The sequence below is a fragment of the Chiloscyllium plagiosum genome, unplaced genomic scaffold (assembly GCF_037043375.1).
Source record: "Chiloscyllium plagiosum isolate Xiang-an unplaced genomic scaffold, Cpla_swu_hap1 HiC_scaffold_16, whole genome shotgun sequence".
Classification (NCBI taxonomy): Eukaryota; Metazoa; Chordata; class Chondrichthyes; order Orectolobiformes; family Hemiscylliidae; genus Chiloscyllium; species Chiloscyllium plagiosum.
This window is the reverse complement of record NW_028270154.1, coordinates 14,634,943-14,652,226: the sequence shown is the minus strand read 5'-3', so window position 1 is coordinate 14,652,226 and position 17,284 is coordinate 14,634,943. Positions and strand designations below refer to the sequence as shown.

The 17,284-nt window shown below is 52.0% G+C and overlaps 1 protein-coding gene across 4 annotated transcripts in view; it reads right to left on the bottom strand.

Moving 5' to 3' along the window:
- Nucleotides 1–13,094, bottom strand: part of hmmr (hyaluronan-mediated motility receptor (RHAMM)) — a 60,372-nt gene extending 47,278 nt beyond the window's left edge. For 3 of the 4 annotated variants that reach the window (XM_087995146.1, XM_087995147.1, XM_043703153.2), the window contains exon 1: nt 12,987–13,088. In XM_087995146.1, coding sequence (XP_087851272.1) covers nt 12,987–13,032 — 46 coding nt within the window. In that variant the 5' untranslated portion in view covers nt 13,033–13,088. Of the gene's footprint in view, nt 1–12,986 lie in introns of all 4 variants that reach the window. The other variant, XM_087995148.1, reaches the window with a different exon arrangement.
- Nucleotides 13,095–17,284: the final 4,190 nt, after the last annotated feature.

The following is a 17,284-nucleotide window of genomic DNA, read 5'->3' as shown; positions in this document are numbered from 1 at the left end:
GGGGGCGAGAGAGTGAGAGGGGGGGGGCGAGAGAGGGGGGGGCGGGCGAGAGAGGGGGGGGCGGGCGAGAGAGTGAGAGGGGGGGGCGAGAGAGTGAGGGGGGGGGCGAGAGAGTGAGGGGGGGGGCGAGAGAGTGAGAGGGGGGGGCGAGAGAGAGGGGGGCGAGAGAGGGGGGGGCGAGAGAGGGGGGGGCGGGCGAGAGAGGGGGGGCGGGCGAGAGAGTGAGAGGGGGGGGGCGGGCGAGAGAGAGGGGGGGGGCGGGCGAGAGAGAGGGGGGGGGCGAGAGAGTGAGAGGGGGGGGCGAGAGAGTGAGAGGGGGGGGCGAGAGAGTGAGAGGGGGGGGCGAGAGAGTGAGAGGGGGGGGCGAGAGAGTGAGAGGGGGGGGCGAGAGAGTGAGAGGGGGGGGCGAGAGAGTGAGAGGGGGGGGCGAGAGAGTGAGAGGGGGGGGCGAGAGAGTGAGAGGGGGGGGCGAGAGAGTGAGAGGGGGGGGCGAGAGAGTGAGAGGGGGGGGCGAGAGAGTGAGAGGGGGGGGCGAGAGAGTGAGAGGGGGGGGCGAGAGAGTGAGAGGGGGGGGCGAGAGAGTGAGAGGGGGGGGCGAGAGAGTGAGAGGGGGGGGCGAGAGAGTGAGAGGGGGGGGCGAGAGAGTGAGAGGGGGGGGCGAGAGAGTGAGAGGGGGGGCGAGAGAGTGAGAGGGGGGGCGAGAGAGTGAGGGGGGGGCGAGAGAGTGAGAGGGGGGGGCGAGAGAGTGAGAGGGGGGGGCGAGAGAGTGAGGGGGGGGGGCGAGAGAGTGAGGGGGGGGGCGAGAGAGTGAGAGGGGGGGGCGAGAGAGTGAGAGGGGGGGGCGAGAGAGTGAGAGGGGGGGGCGAGAGAGTGAGAGGGGGGGGCGAGAGAGTGAGAGGGGGGGGCGAGAGAGTGAGAGGGGGGGGCGAGAGAGTGAGAGGGGGGGGCGAGAGAGTGAGAGGGGGGGGCGAGAGAGTGAGAGGGGGGGGCGAGAGAGTGAGAGGGGGGGGCGAGAGAGTGAGAGGGGGGGGCGAGAGAGTGAGAGGGGGGGGCGAGAGAGTGAGAGGGGGGGGCGAGAGAGTGAGGGGGGGGGCGAGAGAGTGAGGGGGGGGGCGAGAGAGTGAGAGGGGGGGGCGAGAGAGTGAGAGGGGGGGGCGAGAGAGTGAGAGGGGGGGGCGAGAGAGTGAGAGGGGGGGGCGAGAGAGTGAGAGGGGGGGGCGAGAGAGTGAGAGGGGGGGGCGAGAGAGTGAGAGGGGGGGGCGAGAGAGTGAGAGGGGGGGGCGAGAGAGTGAGAGGGGGGGGCGAGAGAGTGAGAGGGGGGGGCGAGAGAGTGAGAGGGGGGGGCGAGAGAGTGAGAGGGGGGGGCGAGAGAGTGAGAGGGGGGGGCGAGAGAGTGAGAGGGGGGGGCGAGAGAGTGAGAGGGGGGGCGAGAGAGTGAGAGGGGGGGGCGAGAGAGTGAGAGGGGGGGGCGAGAGAGTGAGAGGGGGGGGCGAGAGAGTGAGAGGGGGGGGCGAGAGAGTGAGAGGGGGGGGCGAGAGAGTGAGAGGGGGGGGCGAGTGAGAGGGGGGGGCGAGAGAGGGGGGGGCGGGCGAGAGAGGGGGGGCGGGCGAGAGAGGGGGGGGCGGGCGAGAGAGGGGGGGGCGGGCGAGAGAGGGGGGGGCGGGCGAGAGAGGGGGGGGCGGGCGAGAGAGGGGGGGGCGGGCGAGAGAGGGGGGGGCGGGCGAGAGAGGGGGGGGCGGGCGAGAGAGGGGGGGGCGGGCGAGAGAGGGGGGGGCGGGCGAGAGAGGGGGGGCGGGCGAGAGAGGGGGGGGCGGGCGAGAGAGGGGGGGGCGGGCGAGAGAGGGGGGGGCGGGCGAGAGAGGGGGGGGCGGGCAAGAGAGGGGGGGGCGGGCGAGAGAGGGGGGGCGGGCGAGAGAGGGGGCGGGCGAGAGAGGGGGGGGCGGGCGAGAGAGGGGGGGGCGAGAGAGGGGGGGCGAGAGAGGGGGGGGCGAGAGAGGGGGGGGCGAGAGAGGGGGGGGCGAGAGAGGGGGGGGCGAGAGAGGGGGGGGCGAGAGAGGGGGGGGAGAGAGAGGGGGGGGAGAGAGAGGGGGGGGAGAGAGAGGGGGGGGGCGAGAGAGGGGGGGGCGAGAGAGGGGGGGGCGAGAGAGGGGGGGGCGAGAGAGGGGGGGGCGAGAGGGGGGGGGGCGAGAGGGGGGGGGCGAGCGAGAGAGGGGGGCGAGAGGGGGGGGGCGAGAGAGGGGGGGGGCGAGAGGGGGGGGCGAGAGGGGGGGGGGGCGAGAGGGGGGGGCGGGGGCGAGAGGAGAGGCGGGGGCGAGAGGGGGGGGCGGGGGCGAGGGGGGGGCGGGGGCGAGAGGAGGGCGGCGGGGGCGAGAGGAGGGGGGGGCGGGGGCGAGGGGGGGCGGGGGCGAGGGGGGGGCGGGGGCGAGGGGGGGCGGGGGCGAGGGGGGGCGGGGGCGAGGGGGGGCGGGGGCGAGAGGGGGGGTGGGGGCGAGAAAGCGGGGGCGAGAGAGGGGGCGGGGGGAATGGAGGGGGTGCGGGGGCCGCGCGTGGGAGAGGGCGGGGCCGCCCGCACGAGAGAGGGGGCCCGCATGGGCCCTCGGGAGAGGGGGACAGAGAGAGAGGGACAGAGAGAGAGAGGGGACGAGAGAGGGGGGCCCCCCCGAGGGCCCACGCTCGAGCGAGAGAGCGCGAAGGGGTATAAGTCTGTGAGAGGGTGCATGCTTGTGTGTGAGAGATGGCCTGCGTGAATGTCTTTGTTCATATGAATGTGCGTGGGTGAATAAGAGTGTGCGTGTAGTGCAGTGGGGTCACCTGTAGTGTGACATGAACCCAAGGTTGAGGCCATTCCAATTGGTATCAAACTTGGCTATCAGCCTCTGCTTGGCCTCTTTGCGTCACTGCCTGTCCTGACGTCCACCTTGGAGGATAGCCAGCCAAAGGTCTGAGGTTAAATGTCCCGGACCACTAAGTGTTCCCCAAACGAGAGGGAACACTCCTAGATAGTGATTGTTGTGCAGTGTCCATTCATCTGTTGACGTAGCTTCTGCTCAGTCCCACCAACATACCATGCCAAAGGGGCATCCTAGCCTCAGCGGATGAAGTCGACAGTGTTGGTTGAGTCACATAAGTGAGCACCTGCCACATATATGGTGGGTGGTGTCCCCACGTGTAATGGTGGCATCCATGTCAACACTGACATGTCTTACACTCCAGTCATGGCAGATGCTGCATGATATTATCATGAAAGCTGGACAGTTTGCTGCGAACAATGATCCGTTTGGAGGTTTGGCGGGTGTCTAAAGGCCAGAAGTGAAGGCATAGCGAAGGTCTTGTCGGTTGCAGCTAGTGTCTGTCTCCAGCCATGTCATTACAGTTTCTCACTGTGGCACATCGAACTGGTAGTTGATGAATTGAATATTGTACCCTGTTCTTGAAAGTACTCCAGGATACCCTCCTAAGTGCCCATCACGTTCCTCCTCATCTGAACAGATCCTGTGTATCCATATGGTTTGTCTGTAGGGGATGACTGTTTTAATGTGTTTCGGGTGGAAGCTGGAGAAGTGTAGCATTGTGAGGTTATCCATGGGTTTGCGGTAGTAGGAGGTGCCCATCCTTGATGAAGAGGCATGTGTCCAAGAATGAGAGATACTAAAGAGTGGTCCATGGTGAGTTTGGTGGTGGGATGAAACTCATTGATATCACTGTGTAGTTGTTTCAGTGACTCCTCGCTATAAGTCCAGAGGAAGAAAATGTTGTCAATATAGCTGGTGTACAGTGTTAGTTGGAGGTCCTGTGTAGAGAATAAGTCTTGTTCAAACATGTGCATGAAAATGTTGGCATATCTAGCTGCAAATTTGGTTCCCATGGCTGTTCCTAGCAGGTTTTGAGAAGATTTGTAGCTCAGGTTGAGGTTCTGGATGTAGGTTTGCCTCGCTGAGCTAGAAAGTTAGTTTTCAGACAGACATTTTGTCACATCATCAGTGAGCCTCTGAAAGAAACTCTGGTGGCATGGCCTGCTTTCTATTTATGTGTTTAGGTTTCCTTGGGTTGGTGACATCATTTCCTGTTCTTTTTCTCAAGGGATAGTAAATGGGATCCAAGTCAAATGGGATCCAAGATGGCAGAGACCAAGCAAGTCTGAGTCTACAGTGCTCCTCCCAAGACATGGGCAAAGTGGGTCACCCACCCCCACCACACTCACCAAATCATTTAAAATAGCTGTTTAATTTAATTAGTTGCTTAGTATTGAATTTAAACAATTTAATCTTCAGTAAAAATGACTAAAGGGAAGGGAGCGCGCAACTCTCAGCAAGCAGGAACCCCTCCCTCACCCTCTCCAGCTGCAGCAGAGGCATGCGCGCCGGGGGACTTACCTACAGTGGCGAGCCTCGTGGAAATCATCTTCAAACTGGATGCGAAGATCGACACTTTTATTGAAGAATCCCGAAGTCGATGGGACTCACTCTTGGCCGTGCTGCAAAAGCACGACCGAAACATTAAGGAAATCGAGCGCTGAGTTGGAGGGGCGGAGCTAAAGGCCGCGACCTCTGAAACTACAACGCAATCGGCCGTGGATCAGGTCTGGACTCTCAAACAGCAAGTCCGGACCTTAGAGAACCACATTGACGACCTTGAGAATCAAGGTAGTCGAAAAAATATTCGTTTGCTGGGCCTTCCCAAACGGGAAGAGGAAGGCCAGCTTAAATTAGCATTCCTTGAACAGTGGCTTCCACAACTTTTAAACCTGGAGGCTGGATCAGGCCAGGTAAGGGTGGAATGGGCTTACCAGGTTGCAATACACGGGCCCGGCTCGAACCAGCGCCCCCACCCGGTCCTGTTCCGGCTGCAGAGCTATAAGGAGGAGGCAGATACTTCTAGAAGCCTCTAGAAATCTTGGAAAAGATCCCCAAGCCATGATCTATAAAAAGGTTCCAAGATCATGTTATTCCAGGACTTTTCCCCAGCTCTGGTCCGTAAGAGGAAGGCATTCGATGAGGCGAAGAAGTGTTTAAGGGACTTAAATATTCAGTACGCCTTACGCTACCCAGCGACACTACGCTAACCATGAAGGATCAGTGTATAACTTCGGATTGCCGGAAAAGGCTAAGGAATTTTTGGACTCTCTTAGATAAATTGTAAGAGATAATTGATGTTGGTTTGCCTTCCCCCCACTCCGGTTTATATCCCCCCCCTCCCCTTTTCTTTGTTTTTACCTTACTGTTTAATATTATCTTGGGGATGGGGCGGGATTTATTTATTTGTTCTCTACTTAACAATTTTCTCCCCCCCACCCCCACCTTGGTTTTTTTTAATTACTCTATATATACAGGCCGGGGGTCTAGTTAATGTTGGTGGGGGGGAGGTGGTTACCCTCTGTCTCTAGGAGCGGGGTTGCTTTCCCTTGTTATTTTGTATTATTATATTTAATTATTACTTGTTGAGGTTGTAATTTTATAGTTATATATGTTTATACATGGTATTAAAATTACCAAATATATCCAGGTGTTGGTGTGGGTGGGGATAGGGTGCTCACTGTTAACTCTAGCTCTGTAGTATATTTGAATTTTCCTCATCCTATTGAGGAGCGCCTGGGTCAAGGGTGTGGGGCACTGGTTGGGAGAGGATACGATGGACCTTTGAAAAGGAAGCGATATCCCCTGGGAACAAGGGGGAAAATCTCCATTTAAATAAGTTTGATAGTTTTTTTTATTATACTGTTGAGAGTGTATTAGAGAGTCTTTGTGAATTCACATTGTGAATTTTATATGCACTATGCTCGGGATGTTCTGGATAGGGTTTCCCCTCCCAAGGGCTCTGGGATTTACCCGGATGATTATGGATGATCAGTCGGTTAAGTGGTGCACCTGGAATGTCAAGGGGAGTAATTCACCAGTCAAAAGGAAGAAAATATTATCAAATCTCAAGAAAGAAAGGGTTGATATAGCTCTCTTACAGGAGACACACTTGTTGGATAAAGAACACTTGAAATTATGACAGGGTGGATTTGATCAGGCCTTTTTTTCTTTTTAGCTCAAAAAGCAGGGGAGTTGTTATTCTTATTCGGAAGAATTTCCCTCTCAAAACAGATAAAAGACGAATCTAGACGATATATTCTGATTAAAGCCCTTATAAATGGAATATGGGATTTTAAATTTGTATTGCCCCCCGGCACATCCTTTTAAATTTATAACGGAAGCCTTCTCAAAATTGATGGCTCACGGTGCACGTCAGACAATTATAGGGGGAGACTTTAATTGTATTATGGATCCGGAAATAGATAGGATTCCCAAGAGTACTGCAGAAGTATCTCCCAGATCTAGACAACTGGTGGATTTGAACAAAGAATTAGGATTAGAAGATGTATGGAGATTTCTTCCTCCACAGGGCAGAGATTTTTGTTTTTACTCCAATCCACATAAATGTCATACCAGAATTGATATGTTTTTTTGCCCCCTCGATTTTTTAAAATTCCATATCATCCTGTAAAATAGGTAGTATTTGCTGTATGTATGGAAATCAAGACGAGGAACAATGGGACATCCCCTCGGCATTGGCGTATGGACCCCTTCCTGATGAAAGATAGTAATTTTGTAAAGTACTTCTCTCAAGAATTTTAAAAAATTTAAGAAATTAATTTAGGTACGGCTAGCAACCCATCAATGATGTGGGAGACCATCAAAGCTTATGAGCGAGGTTTGATCATCTCATACTCAGCGACCCAGAAAAAATTAAAGGGAGAACAACAGCTCGAAGCTCGCTTAAAAGCAGCTGAAACAGCATACGCTGATAGACCTTCTATTATCAAAAATTGCAATGGATTACAGCCCATAGGAAAGCTCTAAACACCACGCTTACCCAAATAGCTAAGAGGGAAATATTATCTGCAAAACAAAGGTTACATGAATTTGGCGACAAACCGGGTAGATACTTAGCATTTCTTGCAAAGAAAAGAAAAGGCCCCTCAAACTATTACGTCTATCAAGGAAAGTACAGGTATTTTGACTCATGATTATAAAAGGATTAAAGCAATCTTTAGAAAATTTTATTCTGATTTATATAAATCGCAGAATTGTGAAGACAGGACTAGGAGGATGCAATCATTTTTTAAAAAATTTGACCTTTCCGGACCTAACTCCGGAACAGGTATCAGTCTTAAATGGTCCCCTAACAGTCCAAGAAATACTTGACGCAATCAGGCAACTTCAGGAGCAGTAAGGCACCTGGCCCAGATGGCTTTCAAGCTGAATTCTATAAAGAATTTACAGGAATATTGGCTGGTCCACTTATGGACATGTATAACTACGCATACAGTCAGGGCTGTCTCCCGCCTTCGTTGAAAGAGACAAATATCTCTCTTACCCTTAAAAAAGGAAAGGACCCAGAAGATTGCGCGTCATACAGACCAATATCCTTGCTAAATATAGATTTTAAAATCCTTTCTAAAACGTTAGCATTGAGACTAGAAAGGGTATTGCCACATATCATAAAAGGAGGATCAGATGGGGTTTATTAAGGGCCGTAGATCATCCAATAATATTAGAAGGGTTTTGAATATGATTCAAGCCTGCCATCAGGGAAAGATACCAAGAGTAGTAGTCTCATTAGAGGCGGAAAAGACATTCGATAGGGTTGAATGGTCAAATTTGTTTTACACATTGGAAAGGTGTTTACCAAATGGGTCTTAACATTGTATAGTGATCCCAAAGCAGTTGTGGTTACCAATGGATTAGGTTCGGATAGCTTCAGTGTGGATAGTGGCTGCCATCAGGGATGTCCTTTCTCACTATTGTTATTTACGCTAATAATTGAACCACTAGCAGAAGCCAAATGGGCTGATCCTAATATAACGGCGCCGAGGATTGGTACAGGTAAACATAAAATTACCCTTTACGCAGATGATGTTCTTCTATTCCTCAGTAATCCTCTGATGTCCGTGCCTCGCTTAATTCAAGTTATTAATACATTTAGTGCATTCTCAGGCTATAAAATTAATTTCTCAAAATCAGAGGCTATGCCAATGGGTGGCCTTGCTATGATACCCCACTTAGTGGATGGATCCCACTTTCCCTTTCAGTGGTCCCTGGAGGGTTTCTTATATTTAGGCATTTTTATTGCCCCAGTATTTGGTCAGTTATGCAAGGCTAACTTTGTGCATTTACTGAAAAGGATAAGGCAGGACCTCTAGCGATGGGGAGACCTTCCATTTTCCTGGTTGGGTAGAATAGCACTAGTTAAAATGAATGTCCTGCCCCGTCTCCTATACCCTATGAGAATGCTTCCGGTGATGCTGCCAAGGCTGGCACTACGTAAATTATATGGCTGGTTGGGCTCCTTTATCTGGAATCATAGACAGCCCCTCATTAAGCTGAAGAAGCTACAGCTTCCACAGGCAAGGAGAGGATTGGACTTCCCAGATTTTAGGAAATATCAGTTAAGTTCCCTATTAAGTTACATAGCTGCTTGGGTCTTGTCTGACCCACAATCAATCTGGCTGGACATAGAGGCTTCTCAAGTTAAATGCCCACTTATTAACTTTTTATTTTCAGGCAAGAGGAAAATCATTACGGATCACTGTAAAAACCCTATAATACTAAACACAATTAAAGCTTGGAATATAATGCGGCAAAACGAGGGCAACTCACATAAAACATCCCCTATGCTCCGATAGTGGGAGCATGGGGATTTCAACCGGGGGTTACAGATGCCACTTTTAAACTCTGGAGATCCAGGGGTATCTCATGTTTAGGGGACCTATTTAAAGAAGGGGTCCTGATGTCTTTTGAACGGCTGAGTCAGAAATTTGGATTACCTAATGGAGACCTCTTTCGATACTTCCAAATTCGAAATTACATACAGAAGACGACTACGTTATTGGATAGTCTTTCTAAATCAGATAGAGAATGTAGAGTGCTAAGACCAATGGGGTATCTTCCATCAGTACTATTTATCATTTACTATATGATGAAGTATCGGGAGATATGGACAATCTGCTTAAAACATGGGATCAGGATTTGGGACTAGAAATCTCTATAGAAACGTGGAATGACATTTGGGAAAACGCCAGAAGAATCACCATCTGCATCAGAACTCAGGCTATCCAGCTGAAGATACTTTATAGGGCCCATATAGCACCGGATCGATTGGCAAAATTTAAGGCAGGAGCATCTCCAATGTGTCCCAAGTGCAAAATAGAGGTGGGCACTCTTGTACATTGCTACTTTAGTCCAGTACCTACGGATCTTATGGCAGGTCCATAGGCAAGTACCCTGACAGAAATTTTAGGAACAGAAATTAAAGTGGACCCTGTATCTCTCCTTTTGGGCTTTTCGAACTTACCCTCTCTGGATTATTTTCTATTCTCTCTTTCTGTGCAAGGAAAAATATTTTGGTAAACTGGGTGGCTGAGGGACCCCCTGGATTTTCAAATTGGCACAGATTAATTATGGAATGTATTCCCCTTGACTTCCTTACAAATATGGTGCACCGAAAGGCCGAATTATCTCAAAATATGGCAGCCCTTCTTGAATTATATAAATACAGATATTTCGGCTATCCTAACAAGGGCTTTTATTTAATTGAGATTGCGAACCTGGCTGGTCCGGGGCCCCTTGGGAAAGGAATCCCGCACGAATACGGGTTTTGTTACATTCTGAGCATGCATCGCACCATCCAATTTCTGTGTTATCTGTTTTTTTTTCCCCTCTTATTTGAATAATGTAAGAGACTTAATTATACACTCTGGTTAGTTGTAGGTTAGATTAGTAGCTAGTTGAGTTTTGGTTTTTTCCCCCTCTTGGTATTTTTCTTTTGTTAAATTTTGGTTATTATTTAAAGATTTAATTGTATATCAATGTTTGTACTAGAGTTTTGTTTATTTTTGTAAACTTGTAAAAATGTTAAATTTCCAACAAAAATATCTATTAAAAATGTGTGTTTGTTGATAGAATTCCAGTTGGAATGCCATGCTTCTAGGAATTCGAGAGTGTCTCTGTTTGGCTTATCCTAGGATGAATATGTTGTCCCAGTCAAAGTGGCGTCCTTCTTTATCTGTATGCAAGGATACTATACAGATACTGTATACCTATACACTGGATTCAGAAAGAACATGCACCCAAATGAACAGTCCGCCGATTTCTCAGCAACAAACCCAACAAGCAGACAAAACCTGTTCCAGAAACCCTAGCCACTCTCCTCTACATTAAAGACATCTCGGAAATGACTGCCAGACTACTCAGACCGCTTGGCATCATGGTAGTTCACAAACCCACCAACAGCAGCTAATGAAAGACCCTATACAAACAAACAAAAAAAACTAATGTCATTTACAAAATACCTAGAAAGAACTGCAACAACACAACATTGGACATACAGGCAGAAAACTGGCCACCAGGATGTATGAACAACAACTAGCCACAAAAAGACATAGCCCACTCTCACGAGTATCCTTACATACAGATGTGGACGGATACCACTTCGACTGCGACAGCACATCTATCCTAGGATAAGCCAGAGGCACGCACGAGAATTCCTAGAAGCATAGAGTTCCGGTTGGAATGCTAACAACAAACCCATTGACTTGGATCCCATTTACCACCCGAGAAAAAAGAACAGGAAATGATGTCATCAACCCAAGGAAACAAACAAATAGAAAGTGGGCCATGCCACCAACACTTCATCCAGAGGCTCACTGATAATGTTACCTAGTATGGTGACTAAACATCTGGAAATGAACCTTCCAGCTCAGCGGGCAAACCTACATCCAGCTGTTGTGTGTGTCTGGTTGTCAAAAAAAAGGTGAAAAACTTCACAGTCGAGGATAAAACAGATGAGTAGCAGGATAGAGTTTGGAAGACATTGCTGCAATACAGTCATTGTGGGGATGCTGGTGTAGGGTCCTGAAACACCCATTGTGCAGAGGAACATTCCCAGTTCGACTGGTTTCTGTAAGAAATCTAGAGTGCCTGAACAAAAGCTGGAGGTCCTCTGTACAATGGATTTAAAGATGCCTTCAACGTAGCTAGAGGGGTTCTCACACAGGGTCCCATTGCTTGATATGATGGGGCTACCTAGTGTGTCAGCTTTGTGTATCCTCAGAAGGCAGAAGAAGTCACCTACGCAAGTAGTACATGGGATGAAGATGTATAGGAAACACTAATCAATGAGTTTAGTTCACGGGTGTGCTTTTTGGTTGGAAGGGCCAGTAGTTGTGTGTAGCATTCCTGGTTGTTCAATTGTCGGTACACTTCCTTGCAGTAATTGGTTGTATTCTGAATGACAATGGCTCCTCCTTTATCAGCTGGTTTGACGACAATGTTGTGATTAGTTTTGAAGGCATGAATGGCGTTATGTTGTGATCGGGTGATGGTTTGCTCTACCTTGTGGGTGCGACTGATGAATCTGGCATCTATAGATTTCCTGACAGTTTGAGCAGAAGCAGCCCTCCGGTGGAGTCCAAGTTGTCTCCTTCTTTGGTCACCCCTCTACAGGTCCCTGTGATGGCTGTTCCGGTTGCTCAGTGGGCTCATTGGGATTACTGCTGGCATCTTGAAAAAATTCCAAGTTTCTCATTCATCTGATGAATTCCTTAGTGTCTGCTGCAAGACCCATGGGGTCAATTTGGTGGAGGGGCAGAAATTGAGACCCTTGCTAAGAGCTTCAATCTCTTCCGGTTGAAGGGTGTGATCCAATAAGTTGACAATTGACTTCCCAATGGTGATAATTGTTTCCACTGTAATGCCAGGGCAGGCTTGGCTACTGCTGGTGGTGATACTACATTTCTTCAGTTTCTTGTTCTGTGTGTGCATGTACATGATGTAGTTTTGCTGCATTGCCTGTTTGCAAAGTCCCATAACTGTACTGCTGTATCCTGAGTGTAGACAGAGAGTAGACTCCACCTTAATTTCAAGGTTGAGGCACTAGCTGTACAGTTGGTGCAGATGATTGAGGAGTTTGCATGAGGTGCGGTAGCAATGTCTCTCTGCATAGTCAGTGTAGGTCAGCTTGAGTGGGTTCGTGATCCATAATCTTTACTGCAGAAACTGGATGCCTGTGTCGATATGTGCGATCTTCTTGGAGATCCTCTCCACTTTGCATCGGCAGTTAATGGTGTCGATGGTAGTCATGATTTGGAGGTGTTGGAGTTGGACTGGGATGTACAAAGTTAAAAATCACACAAACACCAGAGTATAGTCCAACACGTTTATTTGGAAGCACTAGCTTTCAGAGCTCTGCTTCTTCATCTGGTTGTTGTGGAGTGTTAGATCTTAAGACACAGAATTTATAGCAAAAGTTTACAGTGTGATGCAACTGAAATTATATATTGAAAAAGACCTGGATTGTTTGTTAAGTCTCTCATCTTTCAGAATGACCATGTCAGTTTCAGTTCTTTCATATGTAAATCCCAGAACTTTTTTTAAAATATATAAAAGTTACATTCTCAAGTGAACTTTAACAATAGGTGCCATGTCACCTCAGATAATGCATTGAAGGTGTGAGGCTGTCTGTGCCCCAATGTTCAGATTTGGAGACACCAGAAGGAGCAGCACTCTGAAAGCTGTTGGACTGTAACCTGGAGTTGTGAGATTTTTCACCAATGTTCAGACAGATTCTATTTCTTAAAGAGATTTACAGAACCTTATTACAGAATCATGCAGTTTTTGAGCGAAATAAAATGTCCCTCTGCAAGTACAAAGTCACCCCACGAACTTTTGTGATTGTGTGTGTGTGTGTGTGTGTGTGTGTGTGGGGGGGGGGGGGGGGGGTAGGTACGAGAGAGAGACACACACACACACACACAGAGAATCCCTTGGCAATAACAGGTGTAATGGGTAATGACAGTCGGGCAGTAAACGCTGACCCAGCCCGAGACTGCCCAGGCCCCATGAACGTGGGAGGAAGCTGTCGATGGCTCTCATCATACACAAGGAGCTCATCCCACCGTGTCACCCACACAAACACACCCTGAAAGCTCCCGGAGATTAACTCACCCACTCTGTCGTTGAAACGTTTCAGGGGTGCTCGGGGGAACGACATGCCGCCGTCACGGAGACCCTGCCGCGGGCTGGAGAGTGACTCAATCCGGACCTCCGCCTAACCGCCGGCTGTTTGAATGTGCCGTCACGTGACACTGCGCACCAATCAGAGGCCCAGCGGAAGCCAAAACGGCCGACCGCGCCGTCACGTGACCATTACGAGATGCGATCTCTCTCTCTCTCTTTCGCACTGTGACCATGGTAACCATCAGCCCTGTCACCATAGTAACTTACCCCCAATGTCAGGGAAACCATCAGCTCCTGTCACCATGGTAACTCACCTCCTTGTCACCATGGTAACTCACCCCCAATATCAGGGAAACCATCAGCTCCTGTCACCATGGTAACTCACCTCCTGTCACCATGGTAACCCTCCCCAGACCCAGCCTCAGCCACGTCCTCCACGTGCCCTTTTCCCCTCCATCCCCAAAGATTCTTTCAAATTCTGTCCTCACCATCCAAGCTCCCCACCTTTACCCACCCCCTCCCTGAACACCCTTCCTCAAACCCCCATCCCCTCGGTGTACCTCACCGTCCCCCCGGTGTACCTCACCGTCCCCCTGGTGTACCTCGCTACCCCCTCCACACCCCCTTCCCCCCGGTGTACCTCACTGTCCCCCGGTGTACCTCACTATCCCCCGGTGTACCTCGCTACCCCCTCCACACCCCCTTCCCCCCGGTGTACCTCACTGTCCCCCGGTGTACCTCGCCGCCCCCTCCACACCCCCGTCCCCCCGGTGTACCTCACCGTCCCCCGGTGTACCTCGCTACCCCCTCCACACCCCCTTCCCCCCGGTGTACCTCACTGTCCCCCGGTGTACCTCACTGTCCCCCGGTGTACCTCACTACCCCCTCCACACCCCTTCCCCCCGGTGTACCTCACTGTCCCCCGGTGTACCTCGCCGCCCCCTCCACACCCCCGTCCCCCCGGTGTACCTCACTGTCCCCCGGTGTACCTCGCCGCCCCCTCCACACCCCCGTCCCCCCGGTGTACCTCACCGTCCCCCCGGTGTACTTCGCTACCCCCTCCACACCCCCGTCCCCCCGGTGTACCTCACCGTCCCCCGGTGTACCTCGCTACCCCCTCCACACCCCCTTCCCCCCGGTGTACCTCACTGTCCCCCGGTGTACCTCACTGTCCCCCGGTGTACCTCGCTACCCCCTCCACACCCCTGTCCCCCGGTGTACCACACTGTCCCCCGGTGTACCTCACCGTCCCCCGGTGTACCTCGCTACCCCCTCCACACCCCCTTCCCCCCGGTGTACCTCACCGTCCCCCGGTGTACCTCACTGTCCCCCGGTGTACCTCGCTACCCCCTCCACACCCCTGTCCCCCGGTGTACCTCACTGTCCCCCGGTGTACCTCGCCGCCCCCTCCACACCCCTGTCCCCCGGTGTACCTCACTGTCCCCCGGTGTACCTCACCGTCCCCCGGTGTACCTCACTGTCCCCCGGTGTACCTCGCCCCCTCCTACCACGGTGTACCTCACTGACCCCCGGTGTACCTCACCGCTCCCCCTCGGTGTACCTTGCCACCCTTTCCACACCCCTGTTCCCCCAGTGTACCTCACCGTCCCCTCCACTCCCCCGTCCCCGGGGTACCTCACCGTCCCCTCCATACCCCCGTCCCCCAGTTTACCACACCGACACCCGGTGTACCTCACCATCCCCTCCACACCCCCGTCCCCCCAGTGTACCTCACCGCCCCCTCCACACCCCCGTCCCCCGGTGTATCTCACCGTCCCCTCCACAACCTCGTCCCCCCGGTGTACCTCACTGTCCCCCCGGTGTACCTCACCGTCCCCCGGTGTACCTCACCGTCCCCCGGTGTACCTCACTGTCCCCCCGGTGTACCTCACTGTCCCCTCCACAACCTCGTCCCCCCGGTGTACCTCACTGTCCCCCCGGTGTACCTCACTGTCCCCCCGGTGTACCTCACCGTCCCCCCGGTGTACCTCACTGTCCCCCCGGTGTACCTCACCGTCCCCCGGTGTACCTCACCATCCCCCCGGTGTACCTCACCGTCCCCCCGGTGTACCTCACTGTCCCCCCGGTGTACCTCACTGTCCCCCCGGTGTACCTCACCGTCCCCTCCACAACCCCGTCCCCCCGGTGTACCTCACCGTCCCCCCGGTGTACCTCACCATCCCCCCGGTGTACCTCACCGTCCCCTCCACAACCCCGTCCCCCCGGTGTACCTCACCGTCCCCCCGGTGTACCTCACCATCCCCCCGGTGTACCTCACCGTCCCCCCGGTGTACCTCACCATCCCCCCGGTGTACCTCACCGTCCCCCCGGTGTACCTCACCGTCCCCCGGAATACCTTGTTACCCCTTCCACACCCCTGTCCCCCCGGTGTACCTCACTGTCCCCCCGGTGTACCTCACCGTCCCCTCCACAACCCCGTCCCCCCAGTGTACCTCACCGTCCTCTCCACACCCCCGTCCAGCGGTGTACCTCACTGTCCCCTCCACACCCACGTCCCCCCGGTGTACCTCACCGTCCCCCGGTGTACCTCACTGTCACCCCGGTGTACCTCACCGTCCCCTCCACACCCACGTCCCCCCGGTGTACCTCACCGTCCCCCGGTGTACCTCACTGTCACCCCGGTGTACCTCACCGTCCCCTCCACACCCCCATCCCCCCTGGTGTAACTCACCGTCCCCTCCACACCCCTGTCCCCCAGTGTACCTCATCGTCCCCTCCACACCACCGTCTCCCAGTGTACCTCACCGTCCCCTCCACACCCCCGTCCACTCAGACTTCACCTGAGAAAATATATATTAGATTTGACAGGAGTAAAAAATGGGTTCACCAGAATATTATGAGGCCATTTTGCTCACAGCAGCGAGTGAGAGTGTCAGAGAGTCAGCAGACCACTGTAAGCTCAGCTCAAACTTGTGCTCCAAATGAATCTGGATTAGTCCCATCCTGTAAAGGTGCAGGCTTAGGCAAGAATTTATATTTTTTTCTTGGGAAAGTCACTATTGTGAGAGACAAGTGAGTGTCTATAGTTGGCTATATGTACTTCCAAGAGGCATTTAATAAAGCCCTGCATTTGAGATTGTTGAAGTCAATGCAGAGGAAAATCAAACAGTGCCTTAATGCCAGTAGTTAATAGGCAATGTGAGTGTGTAATCAGTGAGTGCATAACAAGCAGTGTGGGTATAACGAGCAAGACACATGAGGGAAGGGGAAGGCAGGATATATAAAGGAGCTGATCTACCTGATTTTGCTTTTATCATAAGGAATTTAGCCTTCTGACCTTTGTTTATAGACAGCAATAGGGGCAAAGAAATCTACGGGCACTAAGCGCTGGGGTGAATCAGGTTTTTCCAATCAGTTAACCAATGAAAAAGTTTGAAAAGAAGCCTCCTAAGCTGGGTGGGTGAAGTGAGAATGTGCTGAATTCCACTGTGGATCTTGTTTATATCAAGATAGAGTGATTTTATCAGTTTATTTAAGTGGCTCTTTTGAACAATGGAAACAATAATAATCACTTTGCTCCACAGAGATTTACTGTGTGTTCACTGTTGGTTGTTGTGTACAGTGTGTTCCAGTTCCCTGCATGTCATGCAGACCATTGGGAATTAGTGTGTTTGGTTGCTGTACACATCACGGAGGATGACAAAACAGGAAAAACATCCATGTTTTGCCATGAGCAAATCATATGCAGTCTTAGGAAATGGCCATTAGTCCCCAACAAGTCTGTCCTGTCACTGTCAATCCCATTTTCTCTCCTTCCCATCCTCCCTGTCAAGATCTCCCTCAACCTGACCACCTCCCCAGCTCCAACACCCAAGCTCCCTATCCCTCAATCTCACCTTCCTTACTAACGTCTCGCCATATCCTTCAGCTTGGTAAACCAGTTTTACACCCATCCCCTTGGAATGCCAAGGACCCTCGTGTGGCTCAATGGTAATGTCTCTACCCCTGGACCAGGAAGCCTGCTCCACAGGTGTGGAATAACATTTCCAAACAGGTTGATTAGAAAAATAAGTTCAAAACAAAAAGGGCCTTCTTGGGTTGCAGTGGTATTTTTTCGTACCCCTGGACCAGGACGCCCAGTCAAGTCCCACACAGAGGTGTGCAGTAGCAGCTCTGAACAGCACTTGAAAATACTTACTGCTGTGGTGGCCAAATGGTTAAGGCATTAGCCTTGAAATCTAAAGGGGTCTCCCCGCTCAGGTTCAAACCCAGTCACAAGCAACAAATGGTTAGGTCTCTTCTGGCACAGTTGGTTCAGCAAGGAA